The sequence below is a fragment of the Sorex fumeus genome, unplaced genomic scaffold (assembly GCF_029834395.1).
Source record: "Sorex fumeus unplaced genomic scaffold, SorFum_2.1 ptg000213l, whole genome shotgun sequence".
In the NCBI taxonomy this organism is placed as follows: domain Eukaryota; kingdom Metazoa; phylum Chordata; class Mammalia; order Eulipotyphla; family Soricidae; genus Sorex; species Sorex fumeus.
Window position 1 is genome coordinate 1,682,509 of NW_026606270.1, and position 26,910 is coordinate 1,709,418.

General features: G+C 46.3%; 2 protein-coding genes across 3 annotated transcripts in view; one reads left to right on the forward strand and one right to left on the reverse strand.

Moving 5' to 3' along the window:
• Positions 1-3,992, forward strand: part of SULF2 (sulfatase 2) — an 85,087-nt gene extending 81,095 nt beyond the window's left edge. For both annotated transcript variants that reach the window (XM_056108446.1, XM_056108447.1), the window contains 4 exons: positions 623-746; positions 2,110-2,143; positions 2,345-2,398; positions 3,211-3,992. In XM_056108446.1, coding sequence (XP_055964421.1) covers positions 623-746; positions 2,110-2,143; positions 2,345-2,398; positions 3,211-3,241 — 243 coding nt within the window. In that variant the 3' untranslated portion in view covers positions 3,242-3,992. The remainder of the gene's footprint in view (positions 1-622; positions 747-2,109; positions 2,144-2,344; positions 2,399-3,210) is intronic.
• A 410-nt stretch (positions 3,993-4,402) lies between these two features.
• The window catches only part of NCOA3 (nuclear receptor coactivator 3), a 125,688-nt gene continuing 103,180 nt past the window's right edge, over positions 4,403-26,910 (reverse strand). The window contains exons 12-23 of the mRNA XM_056108432.1: positions 25,888-26,759; positions 24,287-24,422; positions 21,716-21,910; positions 19,208-19,540; positions 18,988-19,114; positions 17,180-17,351; positions 11,853-12,146; positions 10,408-10,512; positions 9,452-9,683; positions 8,469-8,643; positions 7,866-8,007; positions 4,403-7,595 (exon numbers count right to left, since the gene is read on the reverse strand). Of these exons, the coding sequence (XP_055964407.1) occupies positions 7,584-7,595; positions 7,866-8,007; positions 8,469-8,643; positions 9,452-9,683; positions 10,408-10,512; positions 11,853-12,146; positions 17,180-17,351; positions 18,988-19,114; positions 19,208-19,540; positions 21,716-21,910; positions 24,287-24,422; positions 25,888-26,759 (2,795 nt within the window). The 3' untranslated portion in view covers positions 4,403-7,583. The remainder of the gene's footprint in view (positions 7,596-7,865; positions 8,008-8,468; positions 8,644-9,451; positions 9,684-10,407; positions 10,513-11,852; positions 12,147-17,179; positions 17,352-18,987; positions 19,115-19,207; positions 19,541-21,715; positions 21,911-24,286; positions 24,423-25,887; positions 26,760-26,910) is intronic.

Below are 26,910 nucleotides of genomic sequence, written 5' to 3' on the forward strand. Positions count from 1 at the left end.
TGGGCCCCTGGCACTCCAGTCCCTCCGATGTGGTCTGCACTCGTGTGTGTGTGTGTGTGTGTGTGCATGTGGCAGCATCTAAAAGCTTTGCAGGGAGGACCGGGGTCCTTCATGTCAGGGGCAGCTCTTGGCAATGCCCCGTGGTGCAGACCCTCTGCACCCCACCTGCATACCCTCCTTCCCGCTTGAGTATTCCAAAGCCCAGACACCCAATGCTTCCCAAGGTCGGGCTTGGCACTTGCCAGCATTCACGGATGGTTTGATTTAAGGCCCCGTCTTTTCTGAAGGGACTGTGGGTGGCAGAGAAGGCCCCAGGTCAGAGTTGCCTATTCTGGCACCAAACAGCAACTTCCTGGCCAGGAAGGAACCACGGGGGACTGGGAAAGTAGTTTAGGGGAGTGGATCACTTGCCTTGCCCACCCAGGGGTCCAGCCCCCCACCCACACCAGCACTCTCCGGGAGGCCCAAAACGAAGCGATTTCCTCCCGGCTTCTGGGGCTCAGCCAAGAGGGGAAGATTGTAGCCCAGACACATCCTGGGGGGTTGGGATGGGCAGAACACCCCTCTCCATAGCCTGCCTCCTCCATGGCCTTGCTGACAACCCCACCCACCCACCACGCAGCTGATGAACGCGGTGAGCACGCTGGACAGGGATGTTCTCAACCAGCTGCACGTGCAGCTCATGGAGCTGAGAAGCTGCAAAGGCTCCAAGCAGTGCAACCCCCGCACACGCAACATGGACCTCGGTGAGTGGGCAGCCTCCCTGGCGCAGACCCCTCTGCAGGGTCTGGGGTTTAAGAAGGGGGCTGTCATGGTTGGAGCCAGGGGGAGTAACAGAAGGAGATGGAGAGAGTCCCAGCCCCTCCCCCTGGGGGGCTTCCTTTATTCTGGGAAACTGAGAGGATTTTCGCATGTGGAACGAATTTGTCTCTGCTGTGAAATACTCTTCACTGCCCCGTGGAGTGGGGTGTGTGGGAAGAGCGATGACAACTGGCGTGGTCATCTGGGGACCACGGGAGGTGGGCAGGAAAGGGGAGAGGATGGTGAGGGACTGGGCTGGGGAAGAGGTCAGATGCCAGTGAAGAATGCCAGTGAAGAATGGGGAGGAAACTAGGCGTCTCAGACACCTGCTGGTTTTGTGTGGGACAGGGCACACTTGAGGAATCTGTGAAATTTGGGGCCGGAGCAACAGTGCAGCAGCAGGGAGGGTGTTCACCTTGCACGTGGCCAACTTCCATTCAATTCCCAGCATCCTATATGGTCCCCCTGAACACTGTCAGGAGTAATTCCTGAGGACAGAGCCAGGAGTAACTCCTGAGCATCGCCAGGTGTGCCCCACCCAAAACAAAAACATCTGTAAATTCAGGATGCCAATTCGCTAGTTCAAGATGAAAGATGCTGCAGCAGGGCGATGAGAGTGGGAGAATACGGGACTTGCATGTGCCAGGCCCAGAGTACACCCCCCCCAACCTTGGCACTGCCAGCTGTGGCCCCGTAACATTTTATGCACACACACACACACACACACACCTCTATAGTTAAGGCTAAGGGTAAGCTGTTTATAAGTCACAAGATAATAATGCAGGCGAAGTTGCCTGAAACACAAGATTCTGAGGCCACTGGGAGACACCTAGGTCCTGGATCAGGAGGCTGTGATGTCTAACAAAAGCGGGGAGGGCTGGATAGTATAGCAGATATGCACACCCCGGATCCCTGCCAGAAGTAATCCTTGAGCATGACTGGGTAGCACTATAGCACTGTCCTCCCGTTGTTCATCAGTTTGCTCGAGCGGGCACCAGTAGCGTCTCCATTGTGAGACTTATTGTTACTGTTTTTGGCATATCGAATACGCCACGGGGAGCTTGCCAGGCTCCACCGTGCGGGTGGGATACTCTCGGTAGCTTGCCAGGATCTCCGAGAAGAACGGAGGAATTGAACCCGGGTGGGCCACGTGCAAGGCAAACGCTCTACCAGCTGTGCTATGGCTCCAGCTGAGCATGACTGGGTGTGAACCAAAAACAACCACCACCAAAAAAAAAAAAAAACCAGGAAAGGGGCAGTTACAGAGTTTGACATTTTGCCCTTAAACTTTGTTCATTTCTCTTTTAGGTCTTAAAGATGGAGGCAGCTATGAGCAATACAGGTATTGGCTTTGCTTCTGATGAAGGTCTCTTATCTCCGTCCACCTATTGGTCAAAGTCCCAGCCCTTTCTCGGGCCTACCAGAACCCCCCACCCCCCATAGGTGCCTCCCAAGATACCTTCTTTGCGTAGCTCCTTGGGGTAACGCCTTCTTTCTTAGTGATGGCTAATGTGCATTCTCCTTTTGACACTTGAAAACTTAGGCAGTTTCAGCGTCGAAAGTGGCCAGAAATGAAGAGACCTTCTTCCAAGTCACTGTGAGTTGAGACCCCGACCTGCCCTATGCGTTGTGCATGCCCCGTCTAGCAGCACCTACCTCCCAACCCCATGTGCACGCCCCATCTGGCACCACCTACTTGCCCAACCTCATGTGCACACCCTGTCTTCCACAGTGAAGGCATCCTCCCTGTGAAATGCCTGTGTCCTTGAGGGCTACTTTGCTGTGCTTGGTAGCCTCGAGGCCACCCCAGAGGCAGGAAGTATTTGCATGGGTGAAGGCTGTGGCTGCAGAAATGCGCCTCGGTTCTAGATGCCAGCGGGTGGGGGAGGGAGTGGCGTGAAGTGTTTCCAAACTCCAGTTCCGAGGTGGCCGAGTGCTGGGCTGGCACATACAAAGCCCCGAGCTCAGTCTTGGGCATCGCTTAATACACAGCCCCTCTTGAAAATACACAAACTGGCAGGGAAGGGCATGCATGGGATAAGACTTTGGGGAAAATCACAAACTACAGGATGTTGGCAACTAATCTGGCATGAGCCTGCAGACCAACCTCCTTGGCCTGCCATTGGCAGCCACTGGCCGACTCACTTTTCCTCAACCTCCAAGGCATGCCAACAGGACCTGAGAGGCCAGTCAGCAGTCCGGAGCTGTGCTGTCACTGCTCAATCCGTGCCCTTCCCTGCCATGAGTGTGTAAGCACACCGCAACACCTCTAGCTGACGGGGTCAGGGGAAGGCCTTTGTGAGTGGCCGAGAGGTCCCTTTCAGCAGCCACATCCACTGCTTTGCCAACTAGGGGGTCTGTCGGCAGCAAGCTGGTCAAACACTGACACGAGTCTGCTTTGTTCCACAGGGGACAGCTGTGGGAAGGCTGGGAAGGTTAAGCACGAGGCGGCCCTGCAAAGGCAGGCACTGTCTGACCACATGGTCAGGGGAAAATTATGATTTCAAGCAAAGCAATGCTGGCAGCCACAGGCCGGAGAGACCCTGCTTTCAGTCACCGTGGCAAACGCTGGAAGAGAACCCTCGGGAGTGCTGAGACCTCGGGAAGTCCGTTTTTGTCCCTGCTTTTGCTTTGGATTATACCTCACCAGCTGCACAAAATGCATTTTATATCAAATCACCACTAACCCTCTAGAGGTTCACAGGGAAAAAATAACTGAGATTTTCTTAGAAATTTCCCCCAAGGTGAGAGAGTCACTGGATTTTTTTTTTTTTTTTTAAATATCTTCAGGGAAAAGCAGCCCTGTTTTAAAATCTGCTTGTTCTTTTGGTTCACCACAAGGAATCAGGACAGCAAATGCAGATGCTGGAAACCGCACGGGGGTTGATGAGAACCAGTAAGCACAAAAGCAGTGACATTTATCAAGCACTGTGACCCTGATGGCCTCTAAAGAAACTGACGTTGCTGTAAATACCTGGTGATTTCCATGTCCCCACGTGGGAACCTGTAGGGGAATCTGACTAATGAGAAATCCGGAGTTCAAGAGTAGTGGTGTCAATAAATGCTCCGGGCCCGTATCAAAGCAAGCAGGTGTGGCCGTTTCTGTTCCTCCCAGGCGGACACTGGTCCTGGTACCTGTTCTGTCTGTCCCACAATTGTACGGAAAAGAAAGGAAGTCTGTTGTCGAGCAGTGTACAAAAACCATAGTCAGTAATGAGCAGGTGGTGGAGGGTGACGTCTGGGATTTGTAAAAGCCATCCTTACGGGGGTTTGGTGTGCTTAAGAAAATTTTTGAGGTACGACCAGTTCTTACCATTTTGGAAGCGGATGTCTTATTTTTAAGGGGACCAGATGGCTGTGAATGAATGAAACACGTTTACCACAGGTAAGTCTTCCATGAAAGCCAAAAAGGCTCAGAAGTGTCTTAAGTAACTGCAAAGTGTTCCACTGTCAGAGGCCAGGTAGTTAAACTGGTAAACACCAGCAATCAGAATTCCAGGCTTCCAGGCTCCCTGGCTCCGGCCTCACCTCATCACCCACGTCTCACTTAACACCTGGTGCTCACCCGTAAGCATGACCCTTTTATAAGGACTGGTCCTGGTTTCCAGCGCCCAGAGAGAAAAACACTCACTCCCCTCTTTACCCTGACTGCATCTGCGGTAGGAGGAAAAAGAGACGAGCGTGTGAGCTTCTGTTTTAAATAGAAACCTTTATTTACAGTGCCGGGCAGCCAGCCGGTACTCACCACCCAGCCCTCTCATAAGTCACCCCACACAGTTCAGATTTTTCTTAAAACATTTAATGTAAACTTGATTTTAAACTTAATTCATTCTCAATACTGTCAGTCAATTCCTGAGAATTTAAATATTGCTCTCAGAATGACATTTCCAGCTACTTCAAAATTCTACATTGTGGAAAAAGAGAAAACATCCTGCCATGACCAAGCATCGGCCTCTGCTGAGTCCTGAGCAGAGGTGCAGGGAGGCCTCTGGCCCCGACTGGACCCTGGACAGGCCCCGCGGGAACTGGCAGGGACGTCCCGTGGCCTCCCCAGATGCACTGACTCCTGGCTCAGAACCTCTAGGAGCGCAAGCTAAGGATGTTCCGTAGCACCCGCCCCTATACCCTCGACTCGCCTTAGATATTAAATACTGATTAAGCGGTTCTGTTGACTTGGTATTTACACCTCTCCATCAAGACGCACGATTCAGAAAAGTGGCATCATCATATGAACATTAACAGTGTGGTTTTTTTTAAGAGAGAAACATGAATCTCTCCTTTATTTCACTTTGATCTTTATAAAATATATATATTCATATTTATATATCTTTGGATTCAGCAAAAAAGTAGGTACTGGAAATATCTCACATTCTAAAAGCAGATGAAAAGAGTACTTAAACTGTTTACCCAACAGATACCAAGTTTTTAAAAAGTAGTGAAGGGTTAGGGTCTAAGGAGAGGTAGGCAGCAGAAGTACAAAGATTTAAAGGGCAATAGAGAGAAATTATCTCAAAGACTGTATCTATTGAAAGTAAAATCAAAACCTTAAATTTGCACTAATAAAATGAACAAGTAGAAAATATAAAAACTTAATAAACTTCACTTTTATATAAAAGGGAGTGGCTGCCTTCCAGTCAGCCTGGAGTCAGGGCTGAGGAAAAAGAATCACAAAAGTTTTTAACTTTTAAAAGTCAAAAAAGGTAAAGAAGAGCACCATTCTGCATCTCTCCACACACAGACAACATGATTCGGGCACTCCCAACACAGCTGTGACTACACACAGGCCCTTTCTCAGCGGGACCCAGGCCCTGGGTCTGCGGGCAGGAGGGTGGGCGCTGAGGAACTGAGTCTTCAATTTGCTTTTCAACAAGCGAGGGGGGGAGAGACAGTGTCAGATGCACTCTAGTGGGGGTTCTGCAAATGCCAGGTTCCAGACAACCGTTAACTCCGAAATTACATGATCTTACCTTCAAAGATACCTAAAAAGATCGATGGTGTGAATAAAAAAAATAATAGTAATAATAATTGAACTGGACCTCAATTATTGCTAGAAAATGACACCAAGGCTAGCAGAAATGTATGAAATTCATAGATATTCCAGAAACCTAATTTCATCCTACTGCTTGAACCTAACGAACAAACCAGTGTCACCGGAAGAGAGAGGGGCAGCAGCCCTCAGCCCGAAGCTCAGGGGACCACATGGCTTAAGGGATGCCCTCCTGTTACTCAGAGATGGAGAGACATCCCTTTCGGGCCCTGCACTGGGTACTGAGTGACCACTAGAAACCGTACATCAGCCTCATCCCCCAGGGTCTCAGAGAAGCCAGGTCCTATGACACACACAAGGCTCACACCTGAGCTGGACCAAAAGATATGGTCCTGTCTCAAATTGGGAACGCCACAAATCACTACTATTTAACTTTGAGACTGCTTAGAATTCAGGATTCTTTTTAAAAATTCTTTTTTTTTTTTTTTGTAATTTGCCCATATCTATTATTTCCCCCAAATTAACAAAGTGCTTAGTTCTGGTAGAGGAATTTTTTTTTTAAATTGCAAATGTCTACACCTAAACAAATTATTTTTAAGAACATTGCGATTAACAGGCATCTAAGACGGGAGGAGAAAGCTGTGGCCCCTCTCCTCCCCCAGACCATAAAATTCAAGGATGTTACTTATATGGATAACCTCACCAATGCTGAGCTTACTGAAATCAACAACATTAAATATTCAGCTTCACAAACTCTGTAAAAATGAGTTGCTGTGACCTACAAAAAAAAAATGGTATGTACATATTTTACATAATACAATATCTTAATGGTCCTATTTACAAAAGAGAAGACTATTCACAGAAACACTGCGGAATTCTGATTCAGAATGCAGTACCTGGCCTTGATTTTCTGCAGTTTATTCTCAAACAGCATTATTGCTCTAGCATCTAGGCGAAGGGTGACCTCGGCACTCTCAACAGCAACGAAGCAGTTCTTGTCCAAGATTCATTCAGACAAAAACCAGGAATGTGGTTCCACTATTCCTCAAGACCTCAGAATATTGCATTTATCCATTACTTTTTAAATAAAGTGCACTCAGCTGCACGTTAGCTTGTGAAAAATTGCTACTACTGCAATTAAATACTGTCATCTTGTTTTCCCTTCTACAAAGTCATTTACATCAAGAACAATTCCTGGAGGTGAAGTGTTATAGAGCATTAGGTGCAGATGGAAATGCTAATTAAGAGAAAGCCCGAAACCACCATAAACAGTGACAGAGCAATCCCGCAACTGTAGAACAAAAAGGAAGAGAGCTCAGAAACGCCAGATCCACGGGACAGGGACAATACAGCTACTTGACAGTGACAAAAACACAGAAAGGAGACCAGGGCTGCTTCCCATCCAACACTGCAACTAGAGAAACCTGATGTTTTCATCTCTCTCAACTTCTCCAACATTCTCTGGCCCACCTGCACTTATTTCAAAGACTGGATAGCCAAGCACAGAAGAAGTGACAAAGGGAAGTTCAGTGATTAGTGAAACACACTGAACCTCCAGAATCACATCCCTAAGAGGCAGAACGCCAGAACTATTTCCGAACACCACGAGACACAGGTCGATACTGTGCTTCAGCTGGGTTTCCAGTCCTGCTCAAGGGACATCACTTGAACCATCCTTGGCAGATATCAAAGCTGGTCCATCCTTCCAAGCTGAGTATCTGGAACAGTGACTCTGATCATCCTAGTGCAGTGTCATTTGTACAGTGACTTCCCTGCAGTTCCTCATGTGGAGACGTCAGCAGTATTTCTATTAATAGGCAAAGACAAGAAATATGAGTCAACGCATGCACTGTGCAAGACTTCCTAGGAAAAAACTCTCAAAAGCCCTCTAACTCGGGGCTTCCAACCCTGCTCTGGGTCAGTGACGTGGCTGTGAGGGTCGGAGGGTGCAGTGCCTTCAAGCCAAATGTTTTTTCAGTGATGATTTTTACAGATTATATCCAAGTTTAAAATCCACCTGAGCCTTTAGTGCTCCCCAGAAAACAACAGTGCACACATTTGTAAAAAGAGCCCCTACCTGATCAGGAGCCAGAGGCACTCCGGACATGGGCATGGAACTCATGCCCATCTGCCCCAGGGGGCCAGTGCTGCCGTTCATGTGCACCATGCTGTACGCCGCGGGGGTGCCCTGGTGGGCAAACTGCTGCTGGGAGAAGGAGCTGTGAGTGAAGAGCAAGATTGCAAGGTCACCTTCTGGGCCATTCGATAACCGACACGCACGTGGCGAGCATCACGTGCCAATAAACGCAGAGTAGACTGAGAGCTCGCCTTCTCCTTTCCTCAACGCAGACCCTCCTGGATGCAGGCCTGTGCGGAAGGAGTCTCAAAATGGACAAGTGTGTGTGTGTGTGTGTGTGTGTGTGTGTGTGTGTGTGGTTTGGAGGCAACACGTGACAGTGCTCAAGGGCTGTTCCCAGCCTGGGGGATCCTCCTGGTCATACTCAGGGGACATGCAGTGGCTGGGTTGAAGCTAGGTCTCAGTGCACGGTACACTCTCCTGGGCCCCAAGTACACATGTTCTAATCTGAACTCGGGCCACCTCATCCTCCAGTGAAACAGTCTTCAGTGGAAAGCCCAGGGATGACTTTTCCAATCTCTTGGCATCAGCCAACGGTCTTACCTGTTCCTGGCCACATTTCCTGATGGCCAGCTCTTCATCTCTGAGGACTGATACATGGTTGCTGCCTGAGGGTGCTGCATCATGGGGTTCTGGGATGGACCCATTCTTGATGACATCATTGCATTGGGAGGACTCGCGACTCGACCGAAGCCTGGATCTGGTTGTTGTCCCATCCCTGTAAACAAGAAAGGAAACATTACACTGTGCAATGGCTACATCTCCTCGGACAGTCAGCTTTCAGCAACAGCCTTCTGTTCTTCAAACAGACAATGGACAGTGCTGGGAGCTGCTACTGGCCAGTTACTGCTTCTCCTCTCCACAATCACAGCCAGAGGGGGTGGCTCACACCGAGGCCATGCTGACCCAGGCTTGCTCAAGCTCGCCCCAATCATGGCCCCTTCCAAGCTAGTTCCTTCCTGTGGTCCCTCTGTCTGACCAGCTGGCCAGTTAATCTTGTGCCAGGGTTTACTTGATTTTTCACCTGTGGCCCCCTGGACTATCTTGGGGGGCCCAGCTAAAGAAACCCTGGCTGGTCCCTAAAAGTCAGTAAGTACAATGGGTACTCTGCATAAAGGGGTTCCCATCACACAATCGCGTTACTCTGTTCCTCTAGAGAGTGATAGAAAGCTTTACCCCAACTGGCAAAGATGCACCCTAAAATAAAACCCCCAACAGGTACCTACAGCTTCATGTGTCCATGTTCCTGGCCAAAAAGTATATATGCATTTTTGTATTAAGCTAGTATTCATGAATAATATATCCAAACCACCCAGAAAGGAAGTCAGGCAAAAAAGTTGGGAAAAATATGCCCCCAGGAGAGAAGACATCTGCCTCAACTGCTGGAATGCATTGTCAAGTTTTCATTCATTTCATTTCTCTGAAATGACGAGACAGCGTGAACAGCTTTAAATATATGCAACAGATACAGTCAACCATCCACCCTCATCAATGCAACTCTGACACAGATCTCACAGCCGATTTACCATAATTCGGTGGATATGGAAACTGCTGGGGTGGAGCTTGTGGCATCGCAGGTCCTGTCAAAACCCCGTCCATACTGGGGGACGCAGTCACGTTGGGGGGTGGGCTGAAGGCCTGCGTCTGTTGCTGCTGCTGCTGCTGCTGCATCATCATTGCAACTCTCTGCTGTCGGAAGTGATGGCTTAGCAGCTCTCTGCTGCGCTGGGCAACCATCTGAGCATTAAGAAAACCCTGCTAATATCCCCAGGAAAAAAAAAAAGGCACAATTACACAGAGCAAGAACCAGTCAATTTCATATATATATATATATCACCTCAATAATACATCCATTTCAGAGAGAAATAGTATGCAGTCTCTTTTTTATAATTACCAGGAAGGGAAAAAAGGCCAAACTCTAATTATGTTAGTTTTCTGGCTACTTATGTATCTGCAAGGCTGGAGGAGCAGGAAGCCCCAGCAATACAGAAAAAGGGACCTGGGAATTTGAGGCAAGGACACGAAAAGAAGGCAGGGGCCAAGCTTTCACCTCACTGAAGAGAGCCTGAAGGGGTAGAAGCTGAAGATAAATGTCTCAAAGTCTGAAATAAAAACTAAAAGGAAAAAAGACAGGATAGTATCTTTTGGGGAGAGGGGATGGTTGAAATAGGGAAGGGGCAGTGGTTTCTATTCAGATAAACAGGAATCTACCCCCGAAGGACCCGCAGCCTCTTGAAGCCATCTGAAAGAGGTGGAGAGGCCGAACAGAGCAGGCAGCAGGCAGCATGCAGGCAGAGCTTTGCCCGGAGGAGGCCCTGGGTCAATCCCAGCAGAGAGCTGGGACCTGCTCCCAGCGCAAAACCTGTGCCTCAGCCCATTGAGTTCTCGCTGCAGTTCTCACACAAAAAACCTGTGAGTGCCTCTGTTCCCTACTGAACTGAGAGCAGCCACCAAGCACATGTGGCAGCCTGGGCATCCTCACCTGGGAGCTGACCTGAGGCTGCATCATGGGCCTCATCACCGCCGCCCCACCAGCGTTGGGGTTCTCCATTTTCATCTCAAGGGCCTGACGGCTCTGATTCAAAAACTGAGGAGAGACATGGTTAGGGGGTGAGGAAGTGTGGTAACGAGCCCGGAAGAGTTTTCCAACTCTTCAGTACTACCCAGTGAGGTCATGCTGATGTCGCCAAACCCATTAATGGGCTAAGCCAAACCAATACTTCATACTTTGCAGGAGTTCAGTGCTGAAAAGCTAGCTTACTTGTGAAGTTTTATTGCTTGGCTTCAGGAGGAAAAGCGAGAGTGCAACATTGCAGTTTAAAGAATAGCTCTCATGCGAACTCAAAGGCTTTAGTAGCCATATTTTCTTCTCTGGGTTCCTGAGCCCTTCGGGAAACAGCTCCAACCTGATCAGCACAATTCTGAATATTGAACTATCTTCTGTTCCCCTTCCTAAGTAATTTACAGTGGTGGGGGGAGGTGAAAGTAATGATACCATGAACAGTGGAGAGAAAGATAAAATGTAAACTAATTCTATGAACATAAGTAAAAGCTGACTTGGAAACACAACTACACCCAGTTTGAGCTGGAGAGCTACAGGATCATGGCACTTGCCTTACATGCAGCTGACCCCAGTTTGGTTGCCCCCTAAGCACTGAAGCACTGCCAGGAGTGACCCGTGAGCACAGAGCTAGGAGGAGTCTCTGAGTACAGTGGGTGTGGCTCAAAAATCCCTCCACTCTCCCCCCCAAAACAGTCTCTGGCTTTCTAATTTCGAAACTTGTATGTCTGCTTTATAAGGTTCTGCTCTACTATATTTAATAAGGCAGCACACAGAAGTCACTATAAATTTCTTTAATCTGTTGATGTTTAGAATATGAAATGATGAAAAACTGTAAGTCATCTTTGAATATTAAAAAAGATCACCACCCCCAACCCCCCACCCCCGCTAATGGAGCCAGGGATTCAACTCAGGGCCTCAGACGTGCAAGGCAAATGCTCCACCACTGACTTACATCCCCCACAGATAAAAGAGGTTTTTGGTAAAACAACTAGAAAGTAGAGGTCCCATAAAAAGAAAGCTTAGTCATAATGGTTTGAGTATTTACATTTTTAAAACACGACGTAATCTTGTAAGGCTGACTGTATCAAGTCATGAAGAAACTTTTCCTTCCCAAGAACATTCTCTCTGACATTCTTAACTTTCAACCTGCAGCATGAAGTATTCTTACAGAGAGACTCCCCAATTCTGGCATTACCACTCCCTAACAAGGAACCATCCACACTGCACATAAAAATGTTACCAGGAGTGAAAAAGGGAGTTTCTTTACAAGGAATAAGCAAAACAGCAGAAGATACAGTCTGAAAAAAACAGAAGAGGCAGCCCAAAGGAAAGCTACTTCTAGCCAAAGCGGAGGTGTCGGTTACCTGCTGGCCCTGCAGCCTCTGCTGAAGCTGCATTCTGAGCTGCTTGGGGGTGTTGGTCCGGGGGCGCATGACATTGGCCCGAGGGTGCATTCCCTGGAGAGGGAAATTGCCTTGCTGGTTCATCTGATTCATCATCGAGTTAAAAGATGGTGATTGTCCCTGAAGATTAAAGCCTCCTTGCATCGGAGGCCCCTGTGTTGGATACGTCTGCCCATATAACGCTGCCTTCTGATCCATCAGTACTGCTGGGTCCTGGCCTTGGAAAGCATCCTGTTTGGGTTCCAGAGCTTGTCCCTTAAACATCAAACACATAAATGAATCGCATAGTACATCAGGGAAAGCAACAGAAATCAAACATTCTGGAGGTCACAGTATAGTCCCAGCACCACACGGTCCACTGAGCACTGCTTAGTGTAGCTGGGAAGTCCCCAGTCACTGCAAGGGTGGTCGAGGAATCCTCAGAAATACAGGCCCCAAACAGCACTGCCGCCTCAGGTCCTTGCACTGAACTGCCGGACAGACTGGCCAGGAGTCACAGTGCCCCTCAAAACTCTGAGCACTGCTTGGGCAGGCCCATCAAAAAAAAAAAAAAAATCAATCAAATGTCCCAAAGTCTAGCTTCCTAAACCCCAGATGGGATATGTAACTAAATGGGGAAGAGCCAGATAAAAGGTTCTGAATGCACAATTAAATAAAATGACTTTACTACCAAACATAATGAATCCAAGGTTTTTCTGGCAATGCTAACCCATGTTAGCAGGGTCAGGAAAAAAGGTTTCAGGTGGAAAACAGTTGAAAAAGTCCCTCTCAAAATGTGAAAACACCAATTTATGTGAGCAGTGATGTCATAGGCTCCAAAAGCAAATGAGGTCTCCTATCTAACACAGTCCCTGACACATCTTTTCACAGCTTCGTCCCACGCCTAGCACAAAGTCCACAGAAGCACTGGTTAAAATTTGGGTTATTGTTGGTTAAAAGTACAGTAAGGGGCCTGAGTGACTGTACAGCGGGTAGGGAGTTTGCCTTGCATGCTGCTGATTTGATTCATGGGTTTGATTCCTCTGCCCCTCTCGGAGAGCCTGGCAAGCTACCGAGAGTCTCTTGACTGAACAACAAAGCCTGGCAAGCTCCTCGTGACGTATTCGATATGCCCAACACAGTAACAAGTCTCACAATAGTGATGTTACTGGACCCGCTAGAGCAAATCGATGAACAACAGGAGGAGAGTGACTGTGAGATTCCAAGGTCACAGCTTGATACCTCTTTATCTGTACAGAATTCAGCCCCCCCAACACCAAGGTTCCAATGCCCGCTCACCAGGAAAAGACCCTTTTGCCCCTTCCACCTGACCCCATCCCTGTTTTCCACTCAGCCTAATACGTTTATTTATATTCTACATATGAACAGATAGTTTCTGAGCCAAGTATATGTAACATTTTAAATCCTGGAGAATTATTAAAAGGTAAAGGTAAAGGCCCTCCCGTTGATCGTCGATTTGCTCGAGCGGGCCCAGTAACGTCTCCATTGGAGACTTTGTTGTTACTGTGTCTGGCATATCGAATACTCTCGGTAGCTTGCCGGGCTCTCCGAGAGGGGCGGAGGAATCGAACTCGGGTCGGCCATGTTGGCCGCTTGTAAGGCGAACGCCCTACCTGCTGTGCTATCGCTCCAGAGAATTATTATTTGTTCCAAACCAGACTTCCAGACTGTATGCCACACAGACCTCCATGCCAAATATAAAATTAAAATCATCGTGATGAATGAAATTTCATAGTATCTGCACACGAATGCTTTGGAGACAGTAAGCAGTAACTCTGGCAGAGACAGGTCCATCAGCAGGAACTCAGGTGCCTTAGAGCGTGTCCGCTCGTCAGCTGTGTGAATTCTGAAGGCAGTCACCCACTCCTCTCAGCTGGAGGGGCTGACTAGCTACTCATTCAACAAGTCTTTTTCAAGTGCTTACTATAAGCCAAGCATCACTTCTCCAGAATGAGTACAAAATAACATCCCACAGATGACAGAACAAGGAAATCAAAATGAATTCTTTTGGAAGAAGGGAGCCTGCCACACTAAACCACAAAGAGGCTGTTAAATACTTGACTCTATGTGTCTTCTCATTCCTGGGCAGAGACCGCTCGCTGGCGCCCACTGGAGGAGAGGCGCCTTGACTGCACAGCCTCGTCCAATAATGCCACATGCCTTTCCTCAGAACCTCTATTACACCAGGTCCAAGGCAGGCGCTCTTGCCTGATCTTTACCTGGCCAAATGGGATATGAGCTTTGACAAAAGAAATTTAATTTGCTCATGCTTGCTTCTCAGCCTCTAAGAAAAAAGTGTGTAGAAAAAAAGATTTGTTTAATGAAGGAGTCAACAAATAAACCCATAATTAAACATACAGAGAACTGTTGCAGATCAACAAAAATATAAAATTATCCACCAGAAAATGATCTGAAAAGTAAACCTAGGGGCCAGGAATATAGCTCAAAGGGCAGAGTGCATGCTTTGCATGCAAAAAGCCTGGTTTGATACCCAGCACCTCATACTGCAAGGCCCTCTGAACCCTAATATATATATAATTTATATATATATATTTTAAACTAGGATTGGGAGTGTCACATCCATCAGCACTCCATATTACAAGGCTCTGTGGGCTATCTCTCTGGCCCTACTCCTACATCCAGTAGTACTCAGGGCTTACTCCTGGCTCAGTATTGAGGAATCACTCTTGGTAGGACTCGGGGAACCATCTGGGGTGCCAGGGATCGAACGGAGTCATGTATAAGGCAAGCACCCTGCCCAGTGTTCTCTCTCTGACCCTACTCCCATTTCTTAAAAAATACAATCCAAAGCATTATTCTGTGTTAAGATTAGTGGGCTTCTACCTGTTTTCCTCCTTACTTATTGCAGTTGTCAGATTTTTCTATATAAACCATTAGCTATTTGATCATGGGACAAAGAAAAAGTTATCTGCATCTTAAATAAAAATTCAAGGGGTAGTACTAGCTTCCGGTTCTCTGTGTGACCCTCAAGTCAACCCCCAGTCAGTTTAGAATCCATTCTTCAGTATCAGGGTCATGGAGCCTGACATTCCCTCGAGATACACGTTCTCACTGCTCAGCTGGCATGAAAACATACAACACTACTCTGAGAAAACATGTGTTTCCCCACGGCCACACTGACAGCTCCCCTCCATGTGGATCCCTTGTCTCTCCAACAGGCTAGCAGCGCGCTCACGGAGTGCACGGGCCTGAACAGTGCCAATCACATCCTCACCCTCTCAAAAAACAAACAAAAACACTATGAAACACATGCTTCCAAAATACAGATATATGCGTAGTGTTTGTAAGCAAATGATAATGGGGGTGGGGGTGTTCACACTTTTATCATTATCAAGTTCTATTTAAACTACTTTCACTATACTACTATCACTATCACCCCGTTGTCCATCAATTTGCTCGAGTGGGCACCAGTAACATCTCCATCCATCCCTGTCACGTGCTAGTGCAGCCCGATGGCATATTGAGGAATGAGGACCATCATTGTTACTGTTTTTGTCATATCGAGAACGCCACGGGTAGCTTGCCAGGCTCTGCTGTGCAGGCGGGATACTCTCAGTAGCTTGCCGGGCTCTCCGAGAGGGATGGAGTCTTTTGGGGCAGCCAACCTTTACAGGTTTCCCAGTCAGGCATATAAACTACTTTAAAAAAAAAAAAAAGCTAGCTTCTTCAAAATGCATACTGCTTGTTTGGTAGTAGAGAGCTTGTTATAAAAATGAGAATTCTTGGGGGCTGGAGCAATAGCACAGCAGATAGGGTGTTCGCCATGCACGCGGCCGACCCGGGTTTGATTCCCTGCATCCTATATGGTCCTACAAGCACCACCAGGAGTGATTCCTGAGTACAGAGCCAGGAGTAACCCCTAAGCATCACCAGGTGTGACCCAAAAAGAAAAGAGAGAGAGAGAGAGAGAGAGAGAGAGAGAGAGAGAGAGAGAGAATTCTTGACTAACATGACTAAACAGCACTTAGAAAAGAAAAAAAAAACCAATTATTTTAAAAGCAAAGGAATAGATAAAATCATTCCAAAACTACCCTATAGATTTAGACCATGGAACTGAGGTTGCCAAAGGGGGTGGGGGGTACTTAGGGGCACAAAGGGGGTGAAAGGGGTCCAATAGATGATGGTGGAAGAATTTCCGCATTTTGGTGAATTGAAGCGACAACTTGACTTTTGAAGTGGAGGGGGAAAAAAAAAACCTCCTGAAATAAAGGCAATGTAAACCAAAATTCCCTCAATAAAGAGATAGAAAGTAAAAATTAGTTTTATTTCTTTCTGTTTCTCCTACTGCCTGAAACTTGACCTCTTTATAAAATGGTTGTTGCTGAAAGTAGTATCACCAATTATAAGGTCTCCTATATAAATGTAATGCTGGTATCCACAGATGTAGTGAATGTTTTTAAAATATTTTTGTGTATGGCTTCACAAAAATGGGACTCTGTGCCAGGTTGTTTTCACTTGGGGCGCCCCTGAGGGCAGCCCCTGCAGCCGACCCCCACTACCCGACCTCCACTACCCAACTGCTGCCATGCTCCAGGCCACTTTCCGGACCAGCCGCATGACACATCATATGACACTTCCTACCCATTTTCCATAATTACCACACCATGTTTGATGGAGTTCAGATAGTAGGCAACAAATCAGAGAGAGAAATATGTATATATGTATGTATGTGTGTGTGTGTGTATATATATATGCATATATATACACACATATATAGGTAAAGGTAAAGGCCCTCCCGTTGATCGTCGATTTGCTCGAGCGGGCCCAGTAATGTCTCCATTGGAGACTTTGTTGTTACTGTGTCTGGCATATCGAATACTCTCGGTAGCTTGCCGGGCTCTCCGAGAGGGGCGGAGGAATCGAACTCGGGTCGGCCATGTTGGCCGCTTGTAAGGCGAACGCCCTACCCGCTGTGCTATCGCTCCAGCCCATATATATATGTATATATATGCCTCTCAGCCTGGCAAGCTATCGAGAGTATCCCACCAGCATGGGCAGGGCCTGGCAAGCTCCCCATGGCATATTTGATATGCCAAAACCAGTAACTATTAACAGGTCTCATTCCCCTGAGCCTGAAAGAGCCTCCAACTGTTGGGAAAGATGAGTAAGGAGAGGCCGCTAAAATCGCAGGGCTGGGACAAACAGAGTAAATCGATGAACAACGGGATGACAGTGATACAGTGACGGCTTCATGAATGTGCACATGACACGCTTGTACACAGGTATCAGCACACACACTCGTGTACTTCTATGCTACTGCTACTTACTTGATTTACAAGTTCAGGTATGCCCAGAGCTCTATCAATTTCCTCCAGACCTGTGGCATCCGTGTTGCTCAGGAGAGTATGTAGTTGGTCTAACAATGCTCTCTCATCACTCTGGCCTTCCAGGTTAGAAGATGGACCAAGCAGATCATCCAAGGAATTCCTAAGGAGTGGTCTGAAAAGAGATTTGAATCAATTCCAATGGTGCTTTTACTCGTAAAAAAAAAAAATCAGGTGAAGAAGATACTTCAAGGTCTACAGCATCTGCTGTAGCCTTTTGAGGTACAGCACATGTTGAAGCCCCAGATTCAATCCCCAGCACAAATGGTTCCCAAAACCCTAAAGTGCCATTCCAGAGCACTCAGTAGGGAATAAATATGTCCTCGAGCAATACTGGTATGACCCCCCCCCCCACCAAACAAAACAAAAATCACAGCAACCACAGGAAGTATTTTAAATATATAATAATTAACTCAAATACTGCAAGGGTAAATAATATACCAACTAACTAGAGAACAGCAAATGGCATCAACTTAAATTTAAAGCCCACAATTTTAAGCTGTACTAGCTATCACCCACCATAAGATTGAGTTGACAACCCCCAGTCCTACTACCAAAATGGAACAGCCAAACCCTCAGGTGTTTGGAACATATTAGAGATTCCAAGAAAGAAAGGTGAAGAGGGTGTGCTTCTCTACAAGAAAAAACTGTTAATAGTGAGGGAAATCAACATTTAAAGTCCTCGTTAAAGAACAGAAGGAGGGATGGAAGTACCAGACTACGCCTGACCTGTTTATGCCTGGGACCAGCCAAAATCCCTTTTTAAATACTAGGCCCACAGAACTCAGAGACGGGCATATAAATACAAACTCTGCAGCCCCACCGTGTGGTGAACAACTCTTGAAACCATCACTGAGCAGTGGAGTTAAAAGTTATCCTTCCTTCAAAAAGTTCTAGGAAATCGAAACTACTTTTAAGAGGGGGTAGCACTTAAGTTAATAATAACTCGTGTAATTAATATACTCATTCAATGCTACTCAATAAATTAACATTTTGCCTAATTTACAGCGGAATTCAAATTAAAACTGCCTGTGACAGGTACTTTCTTTCATGCAAATGAGTTAATGATCAAGTTCAATAAAAATGAGTTACTCCATCATTTTCCTTTTTACAAAAATTTAAAAGTGCTACGAGTTCAACTTTCACTACCATCCCTGAAATACTTTAAATATCTTTAGAAATGAATTTCCAAGCTTTAAAAATCTATCTTCTGGAAAACCAAGGGTTACCTGATGAATAGCATTTATTACATCGAACTGGTAATAATTTCACATGACACTGTATGATTTCCACATGACTAAGATAATCAGCTCCAAAATACTCCCAGAGAATTGACCACCAGTTCTTGACAGACAGCTAGAATCACCTCTGCCCCACCTGTCTCCTCCCTGCCCTGTGAATACCGCTGTCTTAACCTGGCTGTTTTTGTTTGTTTTTATTTTGGGGCCACACGTGATGATGCTCAGGGCTTACTCCTGGCTCTGAGCTCAAGAAGAACTCCTAACAGAGATCAGGGACCGTATGGGGTCCCAGAAATTGAACCAGGGCTGGCCACATAAAAGGCAAGTGTCCTATCTGCAGAGCTGTCTCTCCAAACCCTTAACCTCAATTTTATATGCACCTACTTAGCAAGCCAGTGCATCATTTGCAGAGAATTCTTCATCATTCTTTAGCAGGTTTGTTTGTGCCTATATGCTCTCTTTCCTAGATATTCTGATATAACATTTTCCCAACATACAACCAAGGCTCACCTGTTTTGAGCCCCATGAAGGCCTTGCTCCATGGACATCATGCCATCTGGCCAAGCAGCTGGTTGGTTAGATGGAGCTCCTTGGCCATATGGACTGACCCCCATTCCCATGGGAATCTCACCAGGCCCTGAGGGAACAAAAAGGGCATGTTTTCAAATACACCCAAAACAAGAATCACCCGACAATCTGAATTTTCTTCTTTCATGGAGAGGATGCTTACGCATTTGAAGCATCTGCTGCTGCTGCTGCTGCTGCTGCTGCTGTTGTTGTTGTTGTTGTTGTTGTTGTTGCTGCTGCTGTTGCTGCTGCTGCTGCTGCTGTTGCTGCTGCTGCTGCTGCTGTAATGTTGGTCTTGCCCCCGGGACGCTATTGGACCGAAGGGGCAAGGTGGGCATTGCACCACCCATTGAAGGCCTGGGTGCGTTATAATCTGCTCCTGGTCTTCCCATGGAATTGGAACTCACAGATTCCAGTCTGCTGGTCTTCGAGTTTGGTAAGCCCCAGTCTCCTGAGGGAGGAGTCTGATTCATGGTCACGTTTCTGTTTGGTCCACCTAGAATCAGTAAAAGTGATTCAGCCTTTTCCTTAACATTATGAAATTCTTCATGTGTATATACATACACATACACAATTATTCTATACAACATGGCCAAATCCTAAAAATAGATAGTTTGTCAACTATAAGGGCAATTCGGTTGCCATATACTCATGGCAGGTTAAAAGGTGACTTACATCACAAACCTCTTTAATAGAGGACAGAGAGGGGCCTAAGCAATAGTACAGCAGGTAGGGCGTTTGCCTTACATACGGCCAACCTGGGTTCGATCCCCGGCATCGCATATGGTCCCTCAGCACCTCCAGGAGTAATTTCTGAGTGCAGAGTCAGGAGTAACCCCTGAGAATCATCAGGTATGGCCCAAAAAAAAAAAAGCCAAAAAATAACAACAACCCCCCAAAAAAAAGAGAGAGAGAGAAAGGGGAGCCAGAGAGGTCAGACAGGGAGTAAGGCACTTGCTTTGCACACAGTCTATCCCGCTTCAATCCCTGGCACCCCACCATATGTCCCCCACCAAGAACCTCCAGAATTCCTAAACACATAACCAGGAGTAAGCCCTGAGCAGTGCTTGGTATGGCCCAAAAACAAAAATAAAAAGGTCTCTCAAGAATTTAGCCTAGGGGTATGGCGCCACCAGCAGGTCAATCTGTACCTGTGAGACAAATGCATCAGCAGCCTGATGGCGCCTTCAGACTTCCAGATACCCCAAAATTGCTGCTGTGCCTTTGGCCAGACCCCAAAAACTTGGGGCAAAGTTTACCAAGAAAGTAAACGGTCAAAAGTTAGGTATGTGGGAGACACACCCACAAACCATCTCCAGCTCAGCTATATAATTGGAGGCATGGCCTCTCTGGTTCCTGATCGTACTGCTTAACGGCCATGATCCCAGAGACTCAGAAACAAATCTTGAAACCCAGCGGCTTTTGGCAGAAATGTGTCCGGTTCCTGCAGTAGGTTACCTGCACTGGGCCAACCCAGGTGGGAATAGGTTTTGTGCCTTGGCCTGCTCCCCCTGGCGGCCTGGTGGCTGCCATCCTCCAGAGGCCATTGGACAGTCAGGTTTGGGCCCGCAGTGACGAGACACACGGGGCCTCACGGGATGGGGGTGGAGCTGGCCCTTTCCTCCCCACCCCAAAGAGACCCCGAGTCGCCACCCACGAACTGCCTTTCTGGCTCCTGATCACAAGTTGCTTAACGGCCATGATCCCAGAGACTCAGGAATAAATCTCAGAACCCAGCAGGTTTTGGCAGAAATCCTTCCAGATTTAAGTGTTAAAATTTCGGAATTTCAAAATCGCGCAGTCATTACTGCGCGATTTTATTCTATAACCATGTGACATCTATAAGCCATGTGACATCATATGCTATTTTTAACCAGCAATAGAAAACAAATTGTCAACTGTTGCCTTTTCAGCAGATCTGAGTGTTGGGGTAAAATCCCAAATAATAATTGTGGGTCTGGAGTCAAAATATTGAATGTGATCAAAGTATAGAGAGTAATGCAGAAATCATCTGCCCCACAGGTAGTGGGAGGGTTTGGGATGGGGATATACTGGGGTTTTTGGTGGTGGAGAATGGGCACTGGTGAAGATACAGGTGTTTCATTGTATGACCGAGACTTAAACCCGAAAGCTTTGTAACTGTTCTCACGGTGATTCAACAAATAAAATTATTAAAAAATGAAAAAAAAAAAAAGAATTTAGCTAACATGGGGCCAGAATGTTAGTACAGAGGGTAGGGCACTTGTCTTGCATGCAGTCGATCTGGGTTCGATCCTGGCACATCAAATGGTCCTGAGCCTGCCAGGAGTGATCCCTGAGTGCAGAACCAAGTATAAGCCTAGACACAGTCAGGTGTGGCTCCCAAACAAAACCACTTTTCTTTTCTAAAAACACAGTTCTGATTAATAAAGTGCTTTATACTTAGTGTTTTAAACTTAGGACTGGGAGATTGTTATAGGGGTTAAGGCACCTGCCTTGATTGCAGCCAACCCCAGTTCAATCCTCGGCACCACATACTATCCTCCCAGCCACCTCAAGAAGTACAGAGAGCCAGCAGTTGTCCCTAAGCACAGCAAAGTGTAGCCGAAAAACCAAAACCCCAAAAAAGTACTGGAAACTTGGTTTTCCCCAAAGAAAATTTTAATCATAAGACTAATTAGGAACTTCATACCCATACTGGAGCCATAACTGTCCTGACTATCCATCATCCTTGGATTTCCAGCCAACATGGTCTGCTTTGGCAACATGGGGAAAGCATTGATGTTCTTTACTGGAGGGCTGGAACCAACAGAAACGGGGCTCTCAAGGGACGCGGCTCGGCTGTACGGAGGACGGACAGGCTGCACAGACGGGGAGCTCCTCAGACCTGTGGGAACACAGACACATGAGGGGCAAATGTCCCCCAATGCTCAAGGCAGACAAACTCAAATACAACTCCTAAGAACCAGTGTCAGCCAGTCAAGACTGCTTTATAAAATAAACAACATCTTCCTTTACAGAACAAGCACCAAGCACAAGAATCAAAAAAACTTCAAATTCCAAATAAATAAACCATGTGTCTCTGCACTGGCTGAAATACTCATCACGGTTCTGTAGTCTGATAGAGAGTGCTTTCAATAATGAAAATTTACCAGTGTTTGAAACTCCAGAAGGTTGTGTGTGTGTGTATACACACACACACACACACACACACACACACACATATACTTATTAAGCAACTTTTCTAATTGAAATTTTATAATTTAATGTAACCAGAGAAGTTGCTTCCTTATCAACTGTTGGAGTACACGGAGCTTAGGTTTATCAGATTGTACCCATCACAGTGCTCCCGAGTCACTCCCATTACTTTGTCAGTCTGTAACCACTTCTATGCTCTCTTCCCCAACCAATTTGTAAGGTCTCATCCTTCTTAGACACTGAAGCTGTACTGTAAGTTAATACTGCCTTTCTCCTCTCCTTATGTCTTTTGAGCAGTTTACTTTAATGCAATGTCCTTTTGTATAGATACAGGAAGACAATTAATTAATATGCTCCGTAACTTAGGAATTGATTGGCTTTGAATATTATTCACTCCTGGGCATCTGCCTTCTCAACTTAAGCCTCAGTTGCCCTCACTTCCTAGCACCCCAAGGGCAGGGTCCCGACTTGGGACTGGATGGAACCAGGGCAAGCCGGTAAGTTATGTGCTACCCTGGCATCGCGATGGGCCAGGCCAAGGTGCCACGATTCTTAACTATAAGTTAAGAGTTTGATCATGGGCAAATGATGTCATGATCCAAAAGTAACGACAAGACTAGGGCCCTGCTGCTAGGAATAGGAAAGATATCTGGCCTGAGCACTGCAGTCTGAGATCGAGATGGCCCTAGGAGAGCAATTCTATAAGCTCAAAGTATTTCTTACTGTGTCCATACGAAATGATTAATATTATGTATGCTTATATGTTGGTTGGACAAGGAGAGGAGAAACACATCCTAGAAGCAGTTTCCTGTGTGTCCTGACTAGCTTGGATGAGACTGCTTTTTTGGAGATGTAGATTCCAAGCTCTAGCAGACTGGTCTTTGTTGTGCTAATCTAAGTGCTTGTAGTTTGTGAAAAGGTGAGGCCAGGATTACTGGCCTGCGGATGTAAGGAAACAATGTATGTGTAAGGAAACAATGTATGTTTGCCGCCTCAATGTTCTTTCTGTAACTCCTTTTGATGACATCATTATATTGCGCCCTTTAGAGGTACTATGATCTATATAAGGGAGATTTCAGGGCTCTCTGGGGGGACACGTGCATCAGAGATCCTGGGAAGATGGGGCTGAGGACAGAAGCGGAGAGAACAAAGGCGCACGTGCTCGAGGATTCCTGAGGCCTCCATGACATACATCTCTTCCATGTAATAAACGGCTACTAAGACCAACTAGCTTGGCCTCGTTTCCTTCCTTCACCTGACCATCGCCATCGACCTCCCTGGAGTGGGGAAGCGGCCAGACCGCCGGCCGTTTTATTTTTTGTGTGTTTACACAATCAACATAGCATGAAAGGTAACATTTCTGCTTAACCTTTTTCATTTGTCTTTTCCCAACCTATTTGTTAATCTCACTGCCCACTTCAATTTAGGGAACAGTGTCACGGAAAATATATAATCTGGATAACCGTGTGTTATTCTTTTTCAACTGATAGATGAATATATCCATTTTAAAACAATGAATGAGGAAACAGGGTTGGGTAAGAACCAGTGAACATCAAAGAAGCAAAGTAACAGTTAAATTCTCTGTGTCTAAGAAAAAATGTATGTCCTGCTATCTATTACCATCTGAAGCAAATAAGGATTAAATTTTTTCCTGTAAATGCCATAATTACTGACATGAGATTTGGGACATTCAAAAGAAAGGAAATATTCATAAAGTCCCTCAAATATACCATTATAAATTAGTATTTTTATAATCTAAGAAGCAGAGGACTGGAGCAATAGCACAGCAGGTAAACCATTTGCCTTGCACTTGACCCAAGTTCTATCCCTGGCTTCCCATATGGTTCCCCAAGCACTGCCAGGAGTAATTCCTGAGTGCAGAGCTACATGAAACTCCTGAGTACTGCTGATGTAGCCCCAAAATAAAACAAAACAAAAACCTAAGATGCAGAAAATGTATTCCAAATTTACAAATGCTGGTGGACCCTCATGTTACTCTAAAAGTCTGTAAGTACATGAAAGAGCATTAAAAGACAACAATAACAAAATCTAGTCTTTTTCTCACCTAGAGAATTAGTTCCTTGAAACATCTGTTGCTTGGTTGCCAGATTATTACCATTCATAGGTACGGAATTATTGTAAAAGTCAGAACTAGTCAGATCACCAAGAATAGCATCTAGATTATCCAAGTCTCCAGTTCCCTGAAAATGAAATTTTAAAAATTAATCTGTGTGCAGTACTAGATACATAGGTTCAAACATGCCATGGGGAAGGTGGGGGGGAATTGGGAAGAGATCAAATATAATATTTTCCTGAAGGGACAATACCTAACTAAAGGCTGGCAGACTGTGATCCTCATCCCTAGCATTTTCCTCAACAGAACAGTTTAAGCAACTCAGCTAAAGCAATGGATTTAGAGATTTCAAACAAGTACTTTATTTATAATATAGACAACATTAATCAGATTTATTAGTTTATAGATGCACGCATCTATGCACACCTTCTGAAAATAAGACGAATAAAAGCAATAAGCTAATGTTCAACAAGATATTCACATGCCTGCTTTAAAAAGGAATATTGTGCCTTGCATATTTGAGGCCCTGGGTCTGATCCCCACCCATCACACACACACACACACACACACACACACACACACACACAAAGAGTGGGGAGGGGAGCGAATAGGCAGAACTTCTGAGACCAGGATAGCACTGTAACACTGTCCTCCCGTTGTTCACTGATTTGCTCGAGCGGGCCCAGTAACGTCTCCATCGTGAGACTTGTTGTTACTGTGTTTGGCATACTGAATACTTCACGGGTAGCTTGCCAGGCTTTGCCATGTGGGCTAGATACTCTCAGTAGCTTGCCAGGCTCTCTAAGAGGGCGGAAACCAGGATGTTCTCAGTAAAAGCACACATTTTACTGACAAGACCATGGGTTCAACCCCTGGCACCACACAAGCACACACACAGTGGGGGCGGGAGGTGGGGGGAACGACAACATGAGGGGAGGACTTTTGGTCAATACATTTGGAGAATACAGGGTAAACAAAGAGACGGGCGTTCTAGGGATTCCAGGGCTAGGGAGATGGCTCCAAGGATTGGAGCATATGCTTTGTATGCAGGGATCCTGGATCCAATCTCTAGCACTACACAGTCACCCAGCACTGACCAGAGAGAATCATGGGCACTGAGTCAGGAGTAGCCACTAAGCCAGGTAGGGCCCCAAAGCAAAACACAAAAACTGAAGACTTCTCTAATTTAACATATTCGTACTCCCAAGAATGCTCAAAGGGAATCTGGAAAATACATAGCATATGATGATGTGTACAGAATTTGATCTTTAGGTGAAAATCAAAATTCTACTAATTCATACTAAGGTCTTTTCCCCCCCATTTCTATCAGACCCTTAATCTTCTCTGCTCCTTCCCAGAATAAACACCTCAATGAAATTTTCAAATTAGATAGCAAGAATGATCACATTTTAAAACATAGCCATTTGATATTTCTAATATCAGATATCATAGTACACTTTGCTGATTCCCAAGAGAATGTCACAGAAATGGTACCTCAAATTTATTTTCATGACATAAACTTGATAGGAGTAATCTGTACCTAACATTGTTTTTCTATCAAAGCAAATGTGATCAGATAAACAGGAAATTACCTCTTCATGTGTCTCGGTTTTAATTTTAGAGTCTTTCTCTTGGCTTGAGCTGGGAATGGCGGGGCCACTGCATAAACTCGGCTTGCTGTCCAGACCCTCCACTTTGGGCTGCAGCTCCTTCGAGAGCGTGTCGCTGGGTTCATCCCTGTCCAGCAGATACCTGAGCAGTGCGTTATTCTCCTTCTTCTTCGGGCTTAGCTGCTCCTGCTTGACGGCCCCCTCCCCACAGGACACTGCAGTGCTGCTGGTGTCCTTCCCGGTGGCTTCTGCCGTGATCTTGGCGACTTCGGCGGGTGAATTCCCATTCTGCAGCAACTTGTGCAAAATCCGGTGCTTCTCCTGCAGCAGCGACCCGTGCACGTTCGAAGTGGAAGACACGCCTCCAGATGTTGAAGAGGAGACGCCAGAAGGGCTGGTGACGCTCACAGAAGAGTCTTTACAACTTGAATCCAGAGGGGAGTTGGTCAAGGAGGAATGGCCTCGGTCATCAGAAGAGCAGGTAAGTAACTGCAGTAGTTTCTTATGGCCTTTGCTCTCCAGGGGACCCCTCGGAGTCTCTGGCCCTTCGACACTGCTCTCCTTACTTTCTTTGTCACCGAGATGATCCCTGCCATTCGATGGGCACAAGGAACTCTCTACTGGGTTCTGGTCACAGTACAAGCCAAGGGGACTCTTAGAATCCTGACTATTTACTTTGCTTGGTTGATTAATATTCATGTTGGGAGAGTTATCCAATTTGGGGCCTGGTGAAGACAGAGTGGATAGGAGAGAAGTCCCCACACCCTCACTGATGGCTTGGAGGGCACTGAGAGAGCTACTCGAGAAGCTGAGGTTCCCGGTGTTGCCAGAGGATCCCATGGGAGAATGCACACCTGGATTTGAGAGGGGAAAAGACATTAGAGATCAGAGCTAGAGCAAAACGTTCCTTAACGCTTCCTGTTTCCAGCACAAAGATGAATTGATTTTACAAGAATATAAGGGTATGGAAGAAAAAAAATTACTGAGAGAGAGAAGAACAGGTGG